The sequence below is a fragment of the Schistocerca americana genome, chromosome 7 (genome assembly GCF_021461395.2).
Source record: "Schistocerca americana isolate TAMUIC-IGC-003095 chromosome 7, iqSchAmer2.1, whole genome shotgun sequence".
NCBI lineage: Eukaryota > Metazoa > Arthropoda > Insecta > Orthoptera > Acrididae > Schistocerca > Schistocerca americana.
The window spans coordinates 514,521,349-514,543,843 of record NC_060125.1 but is presented as its reverse complement, the minus strand read 5'-3'; the positions used below and the strand labels follow the sequence as shown (position 1 = coordinate 514,543,843).

General features: G+C 43.0%; 1 protein-coding gene across 1 annotated transcript in view; it reads right to left on the bottom strand.

Annotated features, from left to right (window-relative positions):
• The window catches only part of LOC124621795 (heat shock protein 75 kDa, mitochondrial), a 351,802-nt gene that overhangs the window by 64,041 nt on the left and 265,266 nt on the right, over window positions 1-22,495 (bottom strand). The window contains exon 6 of the mRNA XM_047147227.1: window positions 63-223. Coding sequence (XP_047003183.1) covers window positions 63-223 — 161 coding nt within the window. The remainder of the gene's footprint in view (window positions 1-62; window positions 224-22,495) is intronic.

Genomic DNA, 22,495 nt, shown 5'->3' with positions numbered 1-22,495 from the left:
ATTTTGTTCTTTGTAATAACTATTGTTTAGCATACTGTGAAGTGATGCACGCTGAAACATACCCATCAGACGTCCACCGCAAACCAGGAGAGCCAGGTTCACAGGAGCGTGTGTAGACTTCCACCTTCTCTGCTACCATGAAGCAGGAATAGAAACCCACACCAAACTGCCCTATGATGTTGGAGGCTTCACTGCCTTTCTCTTTCACTTGTTCCAGAAATGCCTTTAAAAAAAGAAAACAGAGTTGAAAAACACACATCAAGTCACACATTACAAATAGTTTCTATTCAAACCACAACACCTTTAACATGGCAACAGTCAGAAACAAATATTCTTTTACACAGAAGATGTAACACTGAATTTTTTGTCAAGTAATACAATATATGTATAAACTTAAACATTACCACCTATCCACCCATTATTTTAAACATTTCTGTAAATGAAGAGAAAAATAGTGGAAAAAATGGTGGGCAAAATGGAAAGATCTTGTTGAATGCAATATTGTCAACTTATTCTGAGCTTTGGAAGTTTTGCAAAATCACAAGAAAAATCTCATAAGCCACCAAACTGGTGACATTTATACGAGCAAACAACTCATCACTATGGTTTAGAAGGTATAACCTTTTAAGTAACTTCTCCAATTGCCAGTGATGCTTCCTTTATGTGAATGTAACTTTTTTATTTCTTTGATCTCATAGTGTTTACACGTCTATTTCAGTTGGTTTTTGCCTTTCACTATCAGCCTACTACCTCAGATTTCATCTTGTTTTTACATACTTCATTCATTTCATCATGGCTATATCAGTACCTCTCTCTGTATCAAACCTACCAATCACCAGCAATACCTTCACTTCGACAGCTGCCACCCATTCCATACAAAGAAGTCTCTCCCATACAGCCTAGACACCTGAGGCCGTCGCATCTGCAGTGACGAGCAGTCCCTCTCGAAATATACAGAGGGTCTCACTGAGGCATTTGCAGACGATAATTACCCTCCCAACCTTGTATGAAAACAAATTTCCTCTGATTTATCTTTCTAGTCACCCATCACCTCCCAAAGCCCTACTGTTTGGCCACAGAGGAGAATTCCATCGTGACTTAGTACAATACAGGGCTGGAGCAACTGAATTACGTTCTACACCAGGGTTCTGACTATCACTCATTGTGCTCTGAAATGAGGAATGTCCTACTCATTATCCTTCCCACTCCTCCCAGAGTGGTATTCCACTGCCCACCACACCTATACAATATCCTTGTACATTCCTACACAATACCGCTCTCAACCACTTGCCTCATTGCTCATATCACTGAAGTGCCGTTGGAAAACATGATCGTCATGAAGGGGGGTGCGTGGTCTGCAAACAGTGTACGATACTCCTTGGTCATCATAGCGCCTCGCACGAGCTCCACTGGACCAATGGATGCCCACGTGAATGTTCCCCAGATCATGATGGATCCGTCGCCAGCTTGTCTCCGTTCCGAAGTAAAGGTCTCAAGGAGCTGTTCCCCTGGAAGACGACAGATTCGTGCCCTCCCATCTGCATGGTGAAGAAGGTATCGAGATTCATCAGACCATGCAACACTCTGCACCTGCGCCAAATTCCAGTGACGTCAGTCACGTGTTCTAGTCAATCGTAGTTGCCGAAGGCACATGCACGGGCTGTCGGTGCAGAAGCTCATCGTTAGGAGTGTACCATGTACTGTGTGTCCAGGCACACTTGCACTCTACCCTGCATTAAAGTCTGATGTTAGTTCCGTCACAGCTGGCTGCCTGTCCTGATTTATCAGTCTGCCTAGCCTGTGACGTCCGACATCTTTAATGAGGGGTGGCCGCCCCACCCCATGACGTCTGGACATGGTTTCGCACGTGCAGAAGACAGTCACCACAGAACTCCTCTAACACTTGACAAGTCGTGCAATTCCCTAATACTCGCGCCGAGCCTCCAGGCCATCATAATCTGCTGTCAGCCAAACTCAGATGGCTCACACGCCTTCCTCATTCTACACACGGACAGCACGCTCACTGATATTACATGCACCATGCCTGTATTTGACTTCCAGTTAATCTTCGCCAGGTGACGCTGCTATCGCCTGGAGGGATTTATATCGATAGCACGTCAGTGGTCATAATGTTCTGGCCGATCAGTGTATATAAGAATATGATTGTCAAAACGTCCTGGCAGATTAAAACTGTGTGCCGGACCGAGACTCGAACTCGGGACCTATGCTTTCGCGGGCAAGTGCTCTACTGACTGAGCTACCCAAGCATGACTCACGTCCCGTCCTCACAGCTCTACTTCTGCCAGTACCTCGTCTCCTACCTTCCAAACTTTACAGAAGCTCTCCTGCGAACCTTGCAGAACCAGCACTCCTGAAAGAAAGGATATTGCGGAGATATGGCTTAGCCACAGCCTGGGAGATGTTTCCAGAATGAGATTTTCACTCTGCAGCAGAGTGTTCGCTGATATGAAACTTCCTGGCAGATTAAAACTGTGTGCCGGACCGAGACTCGAACTCGGGACCTTTGCCTTTCGCGGGTAAGATGTGAGGACAGGGCGTGAGTTGTGCATGGGTAGCTCAGACGGTAGAGCACTTGCCTGCGAAAGGCAAAGGTCCCGAGTTCGAGTCTCGGTCCGGCACACAGTTTTAATCTGCCAGGAAGTTTCATATTAGCGCACACTTCGCTGCAGAGTGAAAATCTCATTCTGAATATGATTGTCATCTGGAATGTATGCAACCCACGATATTACTGCAGCAGAAGTTGCTGAATACAATGTCTTGACAATATTATTTGGTGCTTCTGAAAGCTAGCTTCATAGTCATATTAAAAAACTGGAAGACAATCTCGTAGATTAAGTGATAAGCTTATACCGTGAGGTAATACCTATTCTGTTACTGATGGGTATTCGAATCCCCTCCTGCGACGTAATTTGATTGTCAGTTTTCCGGTTTCAAGTAGAAGATGACTAATAATTGTGGCATTTAGTAGGATAAATTTGTCAGGTAGTAACTTCCTGCTTGGCTGCTATTATTCGATGTGGAATCCACTGCACTACGACACATCCTAGTTACTCTGAAGTGTATTTTGTCCAGTATGTGTAACACACATTGAGGTGCAGAACCAAACCAAATACTGCCGTAGTCAAATAGAGCCACTGGGACTAGTAACACTTTTCTCCTTGTATTCTGACGCTACAGTCAAAAAGGTGGCATTACAGCTCGCACGCAACACTGCATGGATTTTCAAATATCGATAAATGAGGAACATGTTGCGTTCGTAAAGAACTGTGCTAGTTTCGTTTGACATGGGTGCCACAAGAGATAAAGACACCAAATAATCAATATATTACATCATAACAGGCGGAGTAAATTGAAAGTGATGTAAAACATCTCTCCTATCTTTTGTAAAAAGTGAATTTGAATCTACACTATTTACGAGTTTTTCAGTAATTTCCGTTATTTTGAAAGTTTATAGTTTGCCTTTTATGGCAACAGCCATGATTTAACTTTTGAATAAGAACGTATCCAACAGGCACTTAAAAAATAATAGAAATGCCTACTGATACTTACGCAGTCTTTGCGTGAATTTGTAGTGTTCTCGTATTCACATGAAAACTACATCGCATCTGTTGGCTTTACGTTGATGATTGCAAATGCAGTGTGAGTGAAGTGCAAGATATTTGGCTGCATTTTTTTTATGATGAGCTGAGGCTTTTGCTTTGCTTCTAACTATGTGCAAAGATTGTGCAGGTTCTGTGGAATGCGTTTCTCATGAGCACGGTACAACTAAGCGCCAGGAGGCCACAATAATTAGGCAACACCATTCTTTTTCAACTTTCTTAAAAAGCGTTCCTACATGGCAAAAGTCCGAAGTGCGGCCAGCTCCCGAATTGGCCGGCCATTTCTCACTTTGGCGAGAGGTGTGACCATGGTCCGATTACTTAAAAGTAACACTGTGTATGCCACTTTGACAGGCCATTTCGTGCATTCGCTGGAAACCTCTGGCCCAAGCTCGATCTGATGATACAGCAATGTGCGGTCGGCAGCACTTCTTCCGCTTTCAGTGTGACGTGTGCCGTGCACATAGTAGCTGTTGCTTTTCGGATAAGGTCCCGCCTCTGAAACTGCGATTTGCTCTTTTATGACAAATCGACTTCATTGCGAGTACTATGACAATTCCTGGTAGTTGTTTCCCATGTGACTTGTTCTTACTTAGACAAATCGGTTTCACTGTGAGTATTGTGGTGATTCCCGGAGTTTATATTATACACTGAGATAACGAAAGTCCTGGGAAGTGATATGTACGTATACACATAGAGGATGTATCGCGCATACAAGGTATAAAAGGCCACTGCATTGTCGGAGCTGTCATTTGTACTCGGGAGATTCGTGCGAAAAGGCGTCCGGCTTGATTATGGCCGCACGACGGGAATTAACAGACTCTGGACGCGGAATGATAGTTGGCGCTAGACGCATGGGACATTCCATTTAGGAAATGGTTACGAAGTTCAATATTCCAAGATCCACAGTGGCAAGAGTGTGCTGAGAATACCAAATTTCAGTCATTACGTCTCACCATGGACAACGCGGTGGCCAACGGTCTTTACTTAACGACCCAGAGCAGCGCCGTTTGCTTAGAGCTGTCAGTGCTAACAGACAAGCAACAATGCGTGAAACAACCCTAGAAATCAACGTGGTGCGTACGACGAACGTATTAGCCAGGACAGTGCGTTGATGGGCTATGGCAGCGGACGACCGATGTGACTGTCTTTGCTAACAGCACGAAATCGCCCGCAGCGCCTTTCCTGGGATCGTGACCATATCAGTTGGACCCTAGGCCATTAGAAAACCGTGGCCACGTCAGATGGGTCCCGATTTCAGTTAGTGAGAGCTGATGGTTGGGTTTGAGTGTGGCGCAGACCCCACGAAGCCATGAACCCTAGTCGTCAACAAGGCACTGCACGAGATCGTGGTGGCTCCATAATGGTGTGGGCTGTGTTTACATGGAATGGACCGAGTCCTCTGGTCCAACTGAACATATCATTGACTATAAATGGTTATGTTCGGCTATATGGAGACCATTTGCAGCCATTTATGAACTTCATATTCTCAAACAATGATGTCATGTCACCGGGCCACAATTGTTCATGACTGGTTTGAAGACCATTCTGGACAATTCGAGCAATGATTGAGCAACCCAGATCGCCAGTTATGAATCCCAATTAACATTTATGGGACATAATCGAGACGTCAATTCGTGTACAACGGCCAGCACCGACGACGGTTTCGCAGACGCTATAGATACAGCTTGGCTCAATATTTCTGCAGGGGACTTCCAACGTCGTCGTAATTCCATGTCAAGTCGAGTTGCTGCACTACTCCGGGCGAAAGGAGGTCCGGCAGGATATTAGAGGTACCCCATGACTTTTGTCACATCAGTGTACTACACCATACAGTAGAGCCCCATTTATTCGACCTGAACAGGCCGTGGCCAATCCGGTTGAGCAGGAAAGTCGAATGATGCGGAAATTGACAAATACTACTTTTAAAACTGACAAAATACATTAATTTGATGATTTCTTACAGTTTTTTCCGCCGACCTGTTCGATTTAAATGGAATGTCGGATTAGCGAAAGTCGGATGACCGGTCCTCTACTGCGTTTTTATGAGTGATATTGATATGCTTCCTGATGTTTTGCTATAAATGTAGTAAATCAGCAACCGAATATAATTATTTGGCCTGTCCCATTTAATGGTACGTGCATTTCAAAATTTCAATCGTATCATTTTCCCGTAGGCTGTCCCGTGGCTACTTCACACGGGAGTAATCAGCAAGGCAAAGTTGGCATATATACAAATGCGGAACCAATACTTGATACGAAAAGCAGGCTTCGGACATTTTGAATACTCTGCTGAAAGGAAAAGCAAATAATAGCGGAATCTTCACAAGAGATAGGTATTGCTCTGTTACAGAGGCTGTAAAACGAGCCAAGGCAAGGCAGAGAAAAGAGAATGCTGACTATCTTCGGCTAGGAAAATATGACGTTATTGACTCTGAGGAGAAAGAAAAACTTACTGCGCCAGTAATAGGAGACAATAGCGTTACTTTGTACTACGTTAATGCAGAATAATAGTTCGACGTACTGCATGACACGCACTTGAATATTGGACATGGACGTCGCAGATGGATGGAAAAACTACAAACCAAATACAAAAATGTCACCAAAGAAGTCATTATATTATATTTCCGCTTACGAAAGCCTTTTTAAGACTGACATATCAAGAAAGCATTAGTTTAAAAAACTCTGATATTTAAAGAATTTAACTCACGGAGCCAGGTAGATCTGATGTACCTACACAGTAATCCTGACGGTGAGTGCAAGTTTATCCTCAATTACCAGGATCATGAACCCAGGTTGATATTAATGCGACCACTGAAAAGAAAAAGAGCGGAAGAAGTTGCTTACCAGCTAGTTGATACATTCACCACTACAGGTGGTCCAAGTGTGCTTCAGTCAGGTAACGGGAGAAAATTTTCGAACAAGTTATAAATGAACTAAAGAACATGTGGCCTGAACCGAACTGGTACACGGAAAACCTAGACACAGCCAAAGCCAAGGGTATATCAGACGCGTCAACAAGGCTGTCCAGAAGATGAGAATGACACGGATGCAGACGAAGCAATCAACACGTTGGGCTGAGTGTCTCCGATTTATTCAAGTCATGAAAAACCATTCGCTTCATCCAGGCAGTCAGCAATCGCCATATGAGGACATGTTTGGTTCCAAAGGAAAAGTGGGTCTGTTTACCTCAGATCTGTATAGAGTGGTTATGGATAACATAGTGACAAATCAAGACCTTGAGAACGGTGAACAAGAATTAGATGATGATACAAATGCAGAAAAAATCCCTCCATAACGAAGCTGCGGCCGTGGCGATGGAACTATCGGAATCTACAGACCAGTTGTCTTACCAATAAAATGCGAAAATATTTTGTGTGATGTGTCAAACAGAGTTTAGTGCAGCCCATTGTTGAGTATCCCGCGGCAAATATGTCCGTGGAATATGTGGAATAAGTTCCGAAGCGGACGAAGAGTATGGAGAGAGAATTACTTGTAGACTATATCAAAATAAACACGAAACCAGGAAAAGGAGGTCAGGAGCTCATGTCAGTTTGCAAACACAAGGTGTAAAAATGTTTAAAAATTCGGATGCAAAACCCCCACCAGCAAAAGTTGAAGACAATGTTCACGACCGTATACCAGATGTTGACAGGGGTCGTGGTGATCCCATGAGCGTTCTTGCAGTTGTCTTGTGTTTCCTCCAAGCTAAGAACAGACAATGGTATTCTAAAGAACTGTATTCAAGAAGTAAATTTTCAATTCTGTACGAGAAACTGCACACGCTGGAATCCGTGTTTACAGAATAAAAATCATTGAGAACCATTTCTTCTTCACAAATCATTGACCGGCGGCCAAGGGTACACGCGATGCAACTTCACTACTAAATGAGCAACAAATAGCTGAAAATGAAGAAATAAACAGTTGTGCGATTCAAAATGTCATAAAAGTTTATCTCGTTGTAATAAGTCATGGCTAACTGTGATAAAGTGATGGATTGTACAAGGCTAAAAATAATATAGGTTTCACTTACCGAATTGAAACAGTTGTGCAATTTAAAATATCGTAAAAATTCATATAGTAGCTTAAGTAATAACAGAGATTGATAAACTCAACAGCTTGTATAAAGATTGAAATTATACAGACTCTTCAAATCGGCTCAGTTTTTGTCTTCCGACTTTGGCCGATGGTTCCATGCCTTTCGCTAAACGACCGGCCAAATCCCGAAATAAGGAAAAGATCGGACACTGGCCGTTTCATGATTTGGCCGGCCACTTCCCGCTTTGGACGATTTCGCTCTCAGGTCTTAAAACACACACACACACACACACACACACACACACACACACACACCATCCTCCAGACGTAAACAAGACGGGAAATCCTTAACCACAAGAAACTTTAACGGCAATATTTTTACAGTGCAAAATAATATCATTAGTCGCTCTGCAAATATAAAATAATAAATGGCCTATTCTACGGCAGTCTCATGGATCAAACAGATAAAGAGATGTATGTGATAAGAGATATAGAAAGGAAAAGAAAAATGAATTTATATTCGTAACTATGAAAATGCCCGCAAAGACGCTATGTCCAAGGGAAAGTGAAGGATTTAAAGAATGAATTATCTATACTACCGCACTGCTCGTCGTTTACCGTTGTTACAAAAAAGCTCGAAATTTTTTCACCGAATTACTTAAACAACACAAGTGCATACACTGGTTATTTGGTTTCTGACCAGTAACGAGACAAGTTATCATCACACGTGGTGTTCAAAATGACCACTGGCAGCGGCAATGCACTCTTCCTGTCTGGTATGGAACGACTGCTGCTGCACACGTGCTAGCATTTCATCGGAGCTGTCCGAGCACGCTGCAGTAATACTTCGTTGCATATCACTGAGTGTGGTTGGTATGTCCTTGTAGACAGCGCCTTTCAGATTTCCTCGCAGAAAAATGCATACAGGCGTCAAATTCGGGGAACGGGCCGGCCAAGGTACAGGTCCTCCACGTCCAACCCAGCGATTTGGAAACAATGCGTGAAGACAAGCTGTAGTACTTCGTGCACTGTGGGCTGGACAGCCATGTTGGTAGCACAGGTTCCACCTAGTCTGCAGAGGAACGTCATCTAGTAACCGTGGAAGATAGTCTGTTAGGAGGCTGCGATACTTGTGCGCGTTCAGTGTTCCGTCTATGAAAAACGGCCCCATGAGCTGATGGTTCACTATCCCATACCACACGTTTATACTCCATGGACGATGACGTTCCACCTGACGAAGCCAACGGGGATTGTCAACAGACCAACAGTGCATGTTTTGGCGGGTTACATGGCCATGATCGGTAAATGTGGCTTGATCACTAAACAAGATACATGATACATCAGGAGTATCGTGTCTTAATGCCCGTGTACAGATCGTTTCGATGCAGCTCTTGATGGAGAGAGATGTGAGAGGAATGGAACCTATGTTAAATGCTTAGAACACTTGCCTGACTCATGCCGCTTCCTCGAGAGACTGCGCGGGAGCTAACATGCGAATCAACTGTAGCATCAAGAACACTGATTTCCCCTCTTCTGTCGTCACTCGTTTCCTTCTGTTACGTTGTCTAGGTGTTACCCTACCGCTTTCACGTATCTCGTTGAATAGGTTGATAAGCGCTGAGATGATTGACGACTACTGGGATATCTTGCTGCATACCCCGCACAAGTACGAACTGTATTCTTCCAAAACTCTCCATACACCATGAGCTTGCTATCTTTTCTCCACAGGGAATCTATTTACTCTTTCACTTTTGAACTTCATCATATTTGTGAAAATACTTTTGTTGGTTGATATGTCTACGTAATATGATTCAACGTAATCAATACAATGCTTATTCAGTTCTCAACATGTTTAGTCAATACTTTCATACTAATACCACAATTATTAACTGCGAAAGTTACTCAGTCACAACTCTACTGCTCAATCGATTCCGATAGTACTTAGTATGGAGATAAGTTGAACCATGAGGAAGACCATACGCTACTTTAGAAAGTTGTATCTCTTAATTATTATAACATTCTTAAATATGATATACGTTAGTTGCATGCAGAGAGGCTGGCGCAATGGTCGTCGAATCTTACAGTCTATATATTATTTAAGAGCGCAGATCCTGTGTTTTGTGCGTATGTTTTATGATACTGAGTTCCTACGCCATCTGCCATACCTGGAGAGTTTTGGTGGAGATACAACAATAAAATCGGACAGTACGTCCGAGAACCATTTCTGATTCTACTTGCTCACCATTAGAAACTGCTGATAAGTGGGCGAAAAGAGGGTAATAGACAATACTGTAGTTAAGTGGAAACGCTGTTAGCAGAATTCCCAACAAGTTATTGATCACCTTACTTCAAATTCTTACACCACACTCTAATAAACATTTGGACGGACGTAGGCTAAATATTTTGTAATAAACGCACATATACATTGCATATGCATGCGTATATAATATGCAGAGTGGCTCACCTAACTCTGCCACATCAAATATCTCTGGAACAACAACAGATATTCAAAAACGGTTTTCACCAGCATGAACGTAAGGCACGGGCTAAGGAAACCAAATACTTTGCGAAATTTTAAAACTTAAACAAATACTATTTTCAACACAAACTTGTGTATTTTTAAATGGACACCCTCTATTATTTCGTATGCAAACAATAGCATGAAAAATCACAAAAATAATGGCGTTGGTTGCACCGCAATACGTCAGTTATGTCTCGAGAAATTGCGAAGCGAAGTTGATGCCTGAAATAAATGAAGAGCAGAGCTAGCCCACGTCCTGAGACTCAAGCGTGGCCCTCACGCTGCCTGTGTCAGGGCCTCACACAATGTAGAGGTATGCACAATGCATAAAAATAAGCAAGTAACACGTCCAACGCAAAGTTACGGTTATCAAATTGAAATGTATGTTTACTCTAGCGAAATGACAACTAGAGCTACAATTAGAGATGAAACACTTGAATTCACTTTGCTAAACACATTTACTACTGTCCTGTCGCCCACAGAAACCGTACTGTTGTGCATTACATCCAGCATACAAAATACACTCACATCTTGGCCAATGAAACTGTGTCACGTCGACATATGTTCGAAGTGCCCTCCGTTTGCAGCAGTACACGTTTGCAGATGGGTAACGAAATAGTATTGCAAAGATCGTAGAGTTTCTACAGATATTGGCGCACACGCCGCAATAATACGATGTTGCATATCCTCTACTGTAGTTGGAGGTTCTTGATACACTCTGTCTCTCAATGCGCCGTAGAGAAAGACGTCTAATGGCGTCAGGTCGGGGGACCGTGCTAGCCATCGCACAGTACTTCCCCGCCCCATCCATCTACTTGGAAATGTCGCATCTAGAACGTCTCTGGCAACTTTTGAAATGTGTGCGAGACATTCATCATGTTAGAACGACATTGATAGACGAATTTCCAATCCTAGATCCTCCATGAACAACGCTAGCGTGTGTTGAAGAAATTATGCATATCGCAGTCCATTCAGTGTTCCACGGTAAAAACAGGGACCTACAATACAGTTAGTAATGATACCGCACCAAACATTGACACTCCACTGTCGTTGATGAGCAACTTGGCGAATCCAGTGGGGATGTTGTACGGACCAGTAGTGCACGTTCCGCAGATTCACATTACCATGTTTTGTACATGAAGCCTCGTCCGAAAACAACGAATTGCTTAGGAATACTGGATTACCTTGCAACTGCTGAAGTGCAAAACGACAGAATGAAATGCGGGATTCAATGTCATTCCCGTGCGGTTCTTGATGCAGTGAGGTTTAAAAACGTGAAACCAAGTGTGTTATCACTAACTGTACTTCTAGTTGTAATTTCGCAACAATAAACATTATGTGCAGAACATCCATCATTCAGACACCGGATTATTTGACACATTATAAGAGGAGGACCGATTCAAGTAAGGTACAGCTCAATGGACTATACTATCCCCCTTTAGGAGTACCATCAACGAAATATGGGCCAATGATGTGTTGTCATACAATACCACACCATATATTAACACTCCACTGACGTAGTACGTAAATCACATCACGATTACCGGCAGCGTGAGTTGCACGCTTGAGTCTCAGGACTTGCGCTAGTTGTGTGCTTCATTTCAAGGGTGCCGGCCGCGGTGGTCTCGCGGTTCTAGGCGCTCAGTCCGGAACTGCGCGACTGCTACGGTCGCAGGTTCGAATCCCTCCTCGGGCATGGATGTGTGTGATGTCCTTAGGTTAGTTAGGTTTCAGTAGTTCTAAGTTCTAGGGGACTGATGACCACAGATGTTAAGCCCCATAGTGCTCAGAGCCATTTGAACCATTTATTTCACGGGTCAGCTTCGCTTCGCAATTTCTCGGGATGTAACTGACATATTGCGATGCAACCAACGCCATTATTTTTGTGATTTTTCATGCTATTGATAGCATACGAAATAACAGGGGATGTTCATTTAAAAATACACAAGTTTGTGTTGAAAATAGTGCTTGTTTACGTTTTAAAATTTCGCATAGTATTTGGTTTCCTAAGCCCCATGCCGTACGTTCATGCTGGTGAAAACCGTTTTTGAGTATCTACTGTTGTTCCAGAGATATTTGAGGTGGCAGAGTTAGGTGAGACACTCTGTATATAGACGGAACGTTGATAACAAATACCTCGAAAAGTTTTTGACCGTCTTCTTCAAATTTTTACACGCTGCTCTAATAAATATATAGATAGACATGGGCTATATTTTTTTTAAAACACGAAAGTACAGGTTTTCCGTTAAAACTGACTGCAAAAAAGGAAACACTGTGTTATGCTGTGCTGTAAAAATGTGCTGTTTCATTTTCTATTTCGCCGTCAGTATTAACTGCCATAGCAGGGCATTTAAACCACTAGACAAACTGTTTAGCAGTTTTCTATTCTTTCTCCTTATATACAATTTTAAACAAAAATTGTATATATAGTTGTGTGTCATTTTGTTTTTCCCTCCCAGTCAGTGTTATCAGAAAACAAGAAAGTTTTATTTATTGGTAATAGACTTACAGGTAGAATTATTACGGAACATGAATCGTCTGAAACTCTGTAATCCTACCCGTTTGCAGATTAAAATCAGAGTACTGTCACTGAAGTTACTATCCTCACAGGTTCAGCAACAGGAGAGATCTCTCATAACCCATATAATAACTAACCCCCAACCGACTGCCCAATTCATTTTAAGTTACTTCAATTCCCAATCAAGGTTTCGTTGACAATAACAATAAGCAAGGTTCAAGGTCAGCGGGGGGCGGACGAGGGGAAGAGGAGATGGATAGAGAGGGAGGGGATGATGTGGAGAGAGGAGGAGATGGACAGGGAAGGAAGGGTGAAGGCATTTTGGATGTATATGTAGTTCCCATATATATTTAACAATTGAGAAGCATTGCAAGGTTGGCTAATTGGGAAGCTAATTGGGATATACAACTTTCTCGCCAGATTTGATATCCACAGTCTTTCATCACAAAGAAATTTGTGAGCGTTTGATTCCAATGTCGTTATGACTGTTTCAGATTATTATTTTGCAGACTTTCCAGAATGGTGTTTCAGGGATGAATCTCCTGGCTGGAAAATTGGAGGAATCACACTGACGTAGAAGGAGACTTCATCTTTATCCGAACTGAATGAACACCCAATTCAATGAAGTGGCTTAGGTAAAAACACAATCAGCGATACAAATAACGTCTACTTGTAGAAAATGTTTTCCAAACAAGAATACAGCAATACAAATCAATTCATTTAGCATCGAGTCGATAGTTGCCCAAAGAACGGTTGTGATGCCATCCATCATGTGTACAGATTTATTTATTTATTTATTTATTTTAACTCGTTGATGTGTAACCACACTATCACCCACCGAATGTCGATCACTATGGGAAGCCTTTGTCACGAAATTATTACAGTTAGTCAGTGAAATAGATAACGTAACGAAACCCGAAACTGTATCAGTATGGTTGGTAAATGTAACTGATCACATTCTGCTAAAACTAAAATAACGTATTTTTATCATTTGGACACCGTAATATGCCATGTAAGAAATCAGTTTCATTATCGTTATTAGCGAATAAGCGTTTAGGACTAAGGGAAGTACTGTACTTACAGGCTACCATCTGCCTTCCTTTGTGCCCACATTTCTTTCATTCCCTTCCTGTGGGTTTCCTTTCTCTCTTCAAATCATGTTGTTCCAGTCTTTCCTCTTAGTCGCCTTGCCATTTCTGAATTTTGGACATGAAGATTTCGCGGTTTTGCGTATCTTATGGTATAATTTATGCAATTTCACATCAGTTTTGATCTCGACAATCCATTCCATTGGGTTCAATTTGGCTTTACTCCTCTTATCAAAGAATTCGACTAGTTGTTTTCTAAGTCTGTCTGGTTTAAATGGCTCTGAGCACTACGGGACTTAACTTCTGAGGTCATCAGTCCCCTAGAACTTAGAACTGCTTAAACCTAACTAACCTGAGGACATCACACACATCCATGTCCGAGGCAGGATTCGAATCTGCGACCGTAGCGGTCGCGCGGTTCCTATGTCTGTCTGGTGCATGGAGTCTTATCCTAAGTTTTATAATGTCACTATGGATATTTGTGTATTGTTTTTATTAGTATTATTACTATTATTACTGAAGCCCGCACGTTACCGACAACCATGTTTTCCTGACAAGAAAAAAAAAATTAAAACTGAAAGATTTTATGTTGACTATGCTACAAATATAGCACCATTCTTATCCATCATCTATCAGAGATCATTGGAACAGCGGAAAGTTCCACGGGACCGGAAGAAGGCCCAGGTCATAGCAATCTATAAAAAGGGTAGAAAATCGGATGCACATTATTACCGGCCAATTTCACTGACATCGATTTGTTGTACAATCATGAAACATATTTTGTGTTCAGACCTTTCTACACTCTGAGAAGCTTATCTGCATAAACCAACATGGTTTTAGGAAACAGCGGTCATGCGAGATACAGCTGGCCCTCTTTGTGCATGATATACAACAGGCTCTAGATACCGGCTCCCAGGTAGATGCCATATTTTTCTACTTTCGAAAGGCGTTCGACTCAGTTCCGAACTGTCGCTTGCTACAAAAAGTGCGCGCTTACGGTCTATCCGATGACATATGCGATTGGATAGAAAGTTTTCTAACAGACAGGGAACAGTATGTCGTCCTGAACGGGGTGACTTCAACAGAAACAAGCGTAACTTCAGGTGTGCCCCAGGGCAGCGTAATAGGTCCTCTGCTTTTTACGATTTACATAAAGGATCTGGTTGATCGTATTGACAGCGGCCGTAGACTGTTTGCCGATGATGCTGTAGTCTACAGGAAAGTAGTATCACACGAAAGTTGTGAAAAAATCAATGAAGCCGGCCGCGGTGGTCGTGCGGTTCTAGGCGCTCCAGTCCGGAGCCGCGCTGCTGCTACGGTCGCAGGTTCGAATCCTGCCTCGGGCATGGATGTGTGTGATGTCCTTAGGTTAGTTAGGTTTAATTAGTTCTAAGTTCTAGGGGACTGATGACCACAGCAGTTGAGTCCCATAGTGCTCAGAGCCATTTGAACCAAATCAATGAAGATTTGCAGAAAATAAATGCGTGGTGTAATGACTGGCAGTTATCTCTCAATATTAGTAAGTGTAACCTACTAAGTATAACAAGGCGAAAATCCCCATTAATGTATGAGTACAAAATAAATGATCAGTCTTTGGAAGCGGTAACATACGTCAAGTATCTGGGTGTGACTATTCGAAATGATCTCAAACGGAATGATCAGATTACACAAGTAAGGCGGACTCTAGATTGCGGTTTGTTGGTAGAATCCTGAAGCGATGCAGTCCTTCAACAAAGGAAATAGCTTACAATACGTTAGTTCGACCAGTCTTAGAGTATTGTTCGTCGGTTTGGGACCCTTACCAGTTGGGTCTGATTCAAGAGATTGAGAAGGTCCAAAGAAGAGCGGCAAGATTCGTGACTGGTAAATTTAGCCATCGCGAGAGCGTTACAAATCTCATAGAAAGTTTGATGTGGGACACACTTGCAGATAGACGACGCGCTAAACAGAAGGGGCTGCTCACTAAATTCCGAAATCCGATCTTCACCGAGGATGTAGAGCATATATTAGTACCACCAACTTTCAAATCGCGCAATGATCACCATTCAAAGATAAGGGAAATAAGAGCTCGTACTGAGGCGTTCTGACAATCGTTTTTCTCTCGCGCGATCCGCGAGTGGAACAGAGGGGGGGGGGGGGGGGGGGGGGGAATATGATTTTGGCGCGAATTGTGCCCTCCGCCACACACCGCTTGGTGGCTAGCGGAGTATATATGTAGATGTACACGTAGACATCGGTAAAGTGCGACAGGTATCATGCTTTACACTTTTTGCCACTGACTTTTCTGCTGTAACTTCCATGTATTTATACCATTTCATTAACACAGATCTATCTGGAAACGATCATAATTGATCGAAATTGGTAACCACATGAAAAAAAAAACCTTGTGCTCAAATATTGATACAAATTCCACAAATTAGAACAGATTACTCTCTTAAAAACAGTTTATTGAAAGTTCGATGAATTACAAATATCAGCTGTGTACGGGACTTTGATAGAAATCAACGGGGAGAGTTGAAAATGTGTGCCCGACTGTGATTCGAACCCGGGATCTCCCGCTTACTAAGCAGGCGCTCTAGCCCCTACACCACCGAGGACACAGGAATTAGCGCGGCTACGCGGACTTGCTCCCTGTAGACCCACATTCTCAACTTACTCCACACACTACGAAAGTAGTGCTCCCTGCCCATTAATCTCAACGCTCGTGGCATCCGCACAGAAATGATCCTTGGCTTGTGATCACCATAATGTCGGACATGTCCGAAAGAACAGACACCATACACATACAGTTTATTGACTATCATGCTTCCGCTTGTGATTCAAAAATAGCATTTTGCTGTAGTATCGAGTCGGTCGTACTGTCTTGAAAAATGTGATGCTGTTTTCCACTGTTTATTGTTCACAACTGTTTGTCGAAGATGGACCATCATTCGCTACAGGAACTTTCAAACAAGAATTTAATGTGTTTTTATCTAGAAGACCAAACGAATGAACAGAGAAAAGTTTCGCAACATACATATTCCTAATATGGAAGAAATTTATCGTCGTGGGAAGAATCCACAGACAGCTGGTCAAAGTTTCACAACAAAGAACAGCCAGTCTGAGGAAGCCGTGTTGGATCTTGTGCGGGAGGATTTGCCAACAAGTGCTGACCGTAAACTGCACTGAGGAGAGTACTGATGGAATAGCTATTACAGTCCTATCTCGAAGGACATGTGCAAGCAATGGTGCTACATGATGGGGTCATTCAAATGGCTCTGAGCACTATGGGACGTTAACTATTGAGGTCATCAGTTCCCTAGAACTTAGAACTACTTAAACCTAACTAACCTAAGGACATCACACACATCCATGCCCGAGGCAGTATTCGAACCTGCGACCGTAGCGGTCACGCGGTTCCAAACTGACGCGCTTAGAACCGCACGGCCACACCGGCCGGCGATGGGGTCATTACCAACCCAGACTTTAGGTCTGTTAATGGATTATTCCGCATGGTACAGCAGTGCTTAACTTCCTGTAGATTGTTTTGTTCACGGAAAAGGCCTCTTTCAATTATGAGGGTGTTGTAAGTGCCGCAACATCATCTCAAATCAAATAGAAGGATCTTACTTTCTACCATCACTACTGAACGCTGCACGTTACTTGCTATTCACTTGAAATGTGGTGCTGGAGTTGTTGGAGACTGTACCTCTTGTTAGTTTGCAATTTCTGACATAAAGCCGTCGGCACACGGATCATGGTGTCGAACGTTAACGTTGAGCGTGCCAAGTTCGACGTGCTGCTGAACGCTTATCAACGATGCGACTTGTGCTTAAGGTACGTGGGCCCCAACGTGCTATACGCGATCGCAACGCACTCCAGCGGCAGTTGACGGATGTTTCTAGTTCGTAAATCATACTGTTTACTCAACGGGCACGCGTAAAATTCCCACGTTAGCTGTATCAGAACGCACATTTCCTCCATCGTCCACGAAAAGGAAAATACCAAGCCGAATCAATAAGGACACAGGCTTATAAAAGTTCCATTACAAACAGTGTGTGACAAATTTGGAATACTTCTCCGCATAAGATAAACGTTATTTCATCATTCCCACATTTTAGAAAAACCCCAAGGTCAGATTTACTTGATCACTGTTCCTACCCAGTAGCAGAATCTTTGCAACATGTGAATTACGAAGCGTAAAAGAAAAAGGAGCAAAATATCTTTATACAAGTAGCACAAGCTGTCCTGTAGATTAAGCCAATCAAACAAAGTCACCCCTCGAAAAAAGGTGAAATTATGTTTACATAACATCAGATATATTATATACTTATATTAAACTAATAATAAAGTATCAGAACCTAATAAAAACGCGAATGTTAGGAAAAAAACTTGGAAGTTTCAAGACGCGAACGACTGCCCGCAACAAACAACACAATACTGGACAGTGGGGCTACTCATTACGCTAAATCAACATCACACCCCTCACGTCTAATCATTTTATGTTACCGCTTGCTGAAAACCTTAATCGTAGATATGTTTCTACTTGAGATTTAATTATAGCAAATTGTACGAAGAACATTGCGTTTTGGGTGGATCTTCAGTGTGTCGCTGCCCTCAAATAGCCTACTCTCATAATACGGAAGTTACAATAATTATTTTGCCAGGAGTATGATGTTTCTCATTATTTTATTGGAACGAATCACACAGTTAACAACGGGTTTTCCAGTGATTCTCAAGTTGCTGGTGCTCAGAAGCAGCATATATATACATATAGGCTTGAAGTGAATGCCAATATGGCGCCTCACAACTTTGCACTGAAGGGAGACAGCGTGCTTATGACGTAGGTGGCGTTGTGTCATCTCATTGGTCAACACTCAGACGCACGCTCAGAATATCTGACATGCCAGATATTGCTCTGCACGTTCGGAAAGACTCCCGAGCGTGCTATTCCACGCTATGACGTCAGAAACTCGGCACGCTCAACGCTCGGATGCGCGGTCCGTGTGCCGACGGCTTAAAAAATGGCTCTGAGCACTATGCAACTTAACTTCTGAGGTCATCAGTCGCCTACAACTTAGAACTAATTAAACCTAACTAACCTAAGGACATCACGCACAGCCATGCCCGAGGCAGGATTCGAACCTGCGACCGTAGCGGTCGCCCGGTTCCACGCTGTAGCGCCTAGAACCGCACGGCCACTCCGGCCGGCCGACAGCTTAAGGGTGCATCACCTTACTTTAGTGTTTTAGTGGTCACACGCTCCTGAAAAGACAGCCTCAATGCTGGTTCGGTATGGGCGGTCCTTTGCCATGGACAGCGTGATGGTCGGATCACATTTGCATAGATTTTTTTTTTTCCCGAAATATTTGGGTGTATTTAACCCCACTAGAAACTGAGCTGCATCTGTTTAGTGCGGCCCTACCTGCCTGTTCCACTGCACAACAGGGATTTTGCAGAGAGTGCGACAAAATTGTGTGTGTTACCTTAACACATGCACTGAACTGACGGTCATCATTTTGGATGGCTGCTACAAACTTAACAAATCAAACACTATATCCAGTCACTGGTTCCTTATCTCAAAACATTCAGTCTACGATCTTCTACCATCTCTAGAAATAGACGCCAAAGTTTTGGAACTCCCAGTATCGTTTCCCACTATTGTGCAGCACGTACCAACGAAACAAAAACAAAGTATCGTTGATATAAACGCCAACCCTATATCACGATTCACCTAGCCCTGCCAGGACTAAGGATTAGATAAAGTCAACTCAGATAAGACAAAACATTATGAGCAGTGCCCACCACAAGACTGACAATATACAAGGTGTCCAGGAGAACTGATCAATATTCAAGGATGTGACAGGAACGACCGTTCGAAGCAAGAAAGTCTAGCAACCATAACCTCTAAAATGCTTACCTCAAGAGCTATTAGCAACTGCTCATCTTCACATGTCTCTTTTACTTGTAGAAGTGCTCACAGCTCTAAGGTATACATTTTAGAGCCCAGGTTTACTAGACAATTTTTCTTGTTTTGGACCACACCAGTCGAGGATCAGTCTACGTTCCGAGCCGATAGTTGCTGGTACTAAGCGTCACCAGTACCAGCAATCAGCTGGACAGAAGCAGTCTGACATTAAGTATCTGTCAATTCTTTTTGCTACTAACAAAGTCAGTTTTGCGTGAGTACACTAGCTAACCTTGAACTACTGCTATGCACGACTTAGAGAAATATTGCATATGCAAACGTACTGACCCATTTTGATAAATCAACAATGTTATGATACCTTATTTAATAAGTTCGTCTTTAACTGCCATTATTTTTATAGCCCCCTATCAGGTGGTGGAATTTAGAGACAATATGAGAGACGTGGATGGTGGTCTGTATCCCATAATACGCACACTATGTAATCTAAACGACCATCGTGCCCTGGAGTGCCAGCAACATAGGTGAGGGGTGCACAAAAGATTGGCGTGTTCTGTGTAATATCACAGTGTCGCATCATCGGACCAATTTTCTTCAAGTCTACTGTGACAAGTGCAGTTTACATTGAAATGTTTCGGGAATTTGTGATCCAGTTGGATGATAAAGAACTTATCCTCGGCTGGTACCAACAGGATGCCGCCACGCGTCTCGAGTGACCATGGCTGATGTCGAATCATTTTTCCGCGGAAGAGTAATTTCGAAAGGACTGTGGACCCCAAGGCCATCTGATTTAACACCATCTGACCTTTTCCTCTGAGGTGCCCTAAAAGCAAGGTCTACAGGAACAAACCACATAACTTGGAAGATTTACCAGAGAACATCATCCGTGAAATCCAGGCAGTTATACCAGAGCTACTGGTAGCAACGTTCGAAAATCTGTAGCATTGTGTTCAACTGCGTTTATAAGTCTGGTCGGTCAATTCCAGCGCCTGTTGTGATTCACCTTTATTTCCCAATGAGCACGGTATTTGCTGATTTCTATGAAAAGCCTTCAAGTGTAATCTAAGAAAATGTTTGCTTATGGGGCCTGTTTCGAGTGGAACACCCTGCATTATGTGTGTCTTCATATCTATTTAGGTATTTGATTGTATTCAATTTGTTTAACAGTGATTGTGGGTGTAAATGTGTGCAGCATTGACGACTGCGTCAGATGTAAAGAGAAAAGCAATCCGACGGATAATCTCATGTATAAAGCGGACCAGATTAAAAACGTTTTGCATTAAATCGTATCTGACAGGAGGGCGTGGTCCTTTGAGTTAAATTTTGATCAGCTAGAAGATTTTGTGGCAACGTTGTCCACTGACACATTAAATATCTGTGACCTAAAATCTAGCTATCAGCGCATTATATACAGCCTGGAGTAGAGAACATTGATTTCATTCATATACATAATTGTAGTCGGGGCTGTTGTAAGGCACTTGAACGTTTTGGAAGTTCTACAAACTTTTGTAAAACTATCTTAAACAGTAGTAATAGAGTCAGGCAGCAGCAGGAAGAGTACATGCTGGAAAAAGTTACGAGCGTTTCAACCTCAGCAATTTTTTCCTAGAATATGATGGACTACATCTGAAAAGTAAATTCTTGGCTACTTGTTGCGAAAAATATAAAAATTAACTTTTTCTTATTTAAATACAGGAAGTATCAACAAATGTGAACTGAGAAAGAAATTCATGGAACTTCTTCCAAGGGTTACACATGAATGCAATGAATACTTCATTTTGAAACTGTGCAGATCTATCAACATCAAAAATAAAATAATGACGGACATGAAATTATTTTGCCGGTGTAACGTAAAAAGAGTCGTTCATGAATTTGTGCTCTCGTGCAAACCTGCAGGGCGAAAGTTGTTGAGAAAATAGTGGGACCAATTTTGGTGACACCGACACACAATTACCGTATCGTGCCACCTGGGAACGCAATTTATTCGTGGCAGATACCGTCAACTACAAGGCGCGCGGACTCGTACAGTATTGGCCTCCAAACATTTTTCGATGGAGCGCCTTTAGAGCTGTGATAAGAGTGTGCAGGTAACAGCAGTCCGTTAAATATACAGAGCAAAAAGAAAGAAAGAAAGAAAGAAAAAACGTGAAGAAAGAACGTATCTCATATATAAAGTGTGATTTTACAATCTACCCTATACAATACTCAGGCTGCTTCTCTTCGGTTCTGTCATGTTGAACAATAAAGTATAAAGATTTCACAGAACAAAGCTAAATTCGGCAACATGCAGATGGCGGACTGCGCTGCCTGGCCAGCTGGAGGGAAGTGGGCTGCGCGGCCTTGAGCCCCTGATTTCGCGGCGGCGACTGCAGCCTCAGCGGCACGTAGCGCCTGGCACAGTTCTGCGCTGCTCCTGCATTGTTGGGACGCCGCGCCGGTGGACGGTGTGGGCCCCGCGCCCCCGCACGCCAATTAGCGGCGGCTGGCCGTGGCGGGATCAATACGCACCGCGTCATCTGGCCCGCCGCTGACGCCGACGCCGCTGTGGCCACCCACGCGTCGCCTCGCTGTCGCCCCGTGTCGATACAAGCACACCGTCAACGTGGCACTGTTTATAGCCCAACAAGTGTTCCCACAGCACCTTATCTGTACGACGCCTAGCCATCACACGCGAGTTCGCCAACTAATTCATCCCAGTGAAGGCGGCTACATTGCAACGGCAGCGCAAACTTGAAGCCATACGGCACAACTTTTACCTAAGATTTCATCACTCTTGTTGAGAGCCGGTTTCCAGAAGGTAAAATA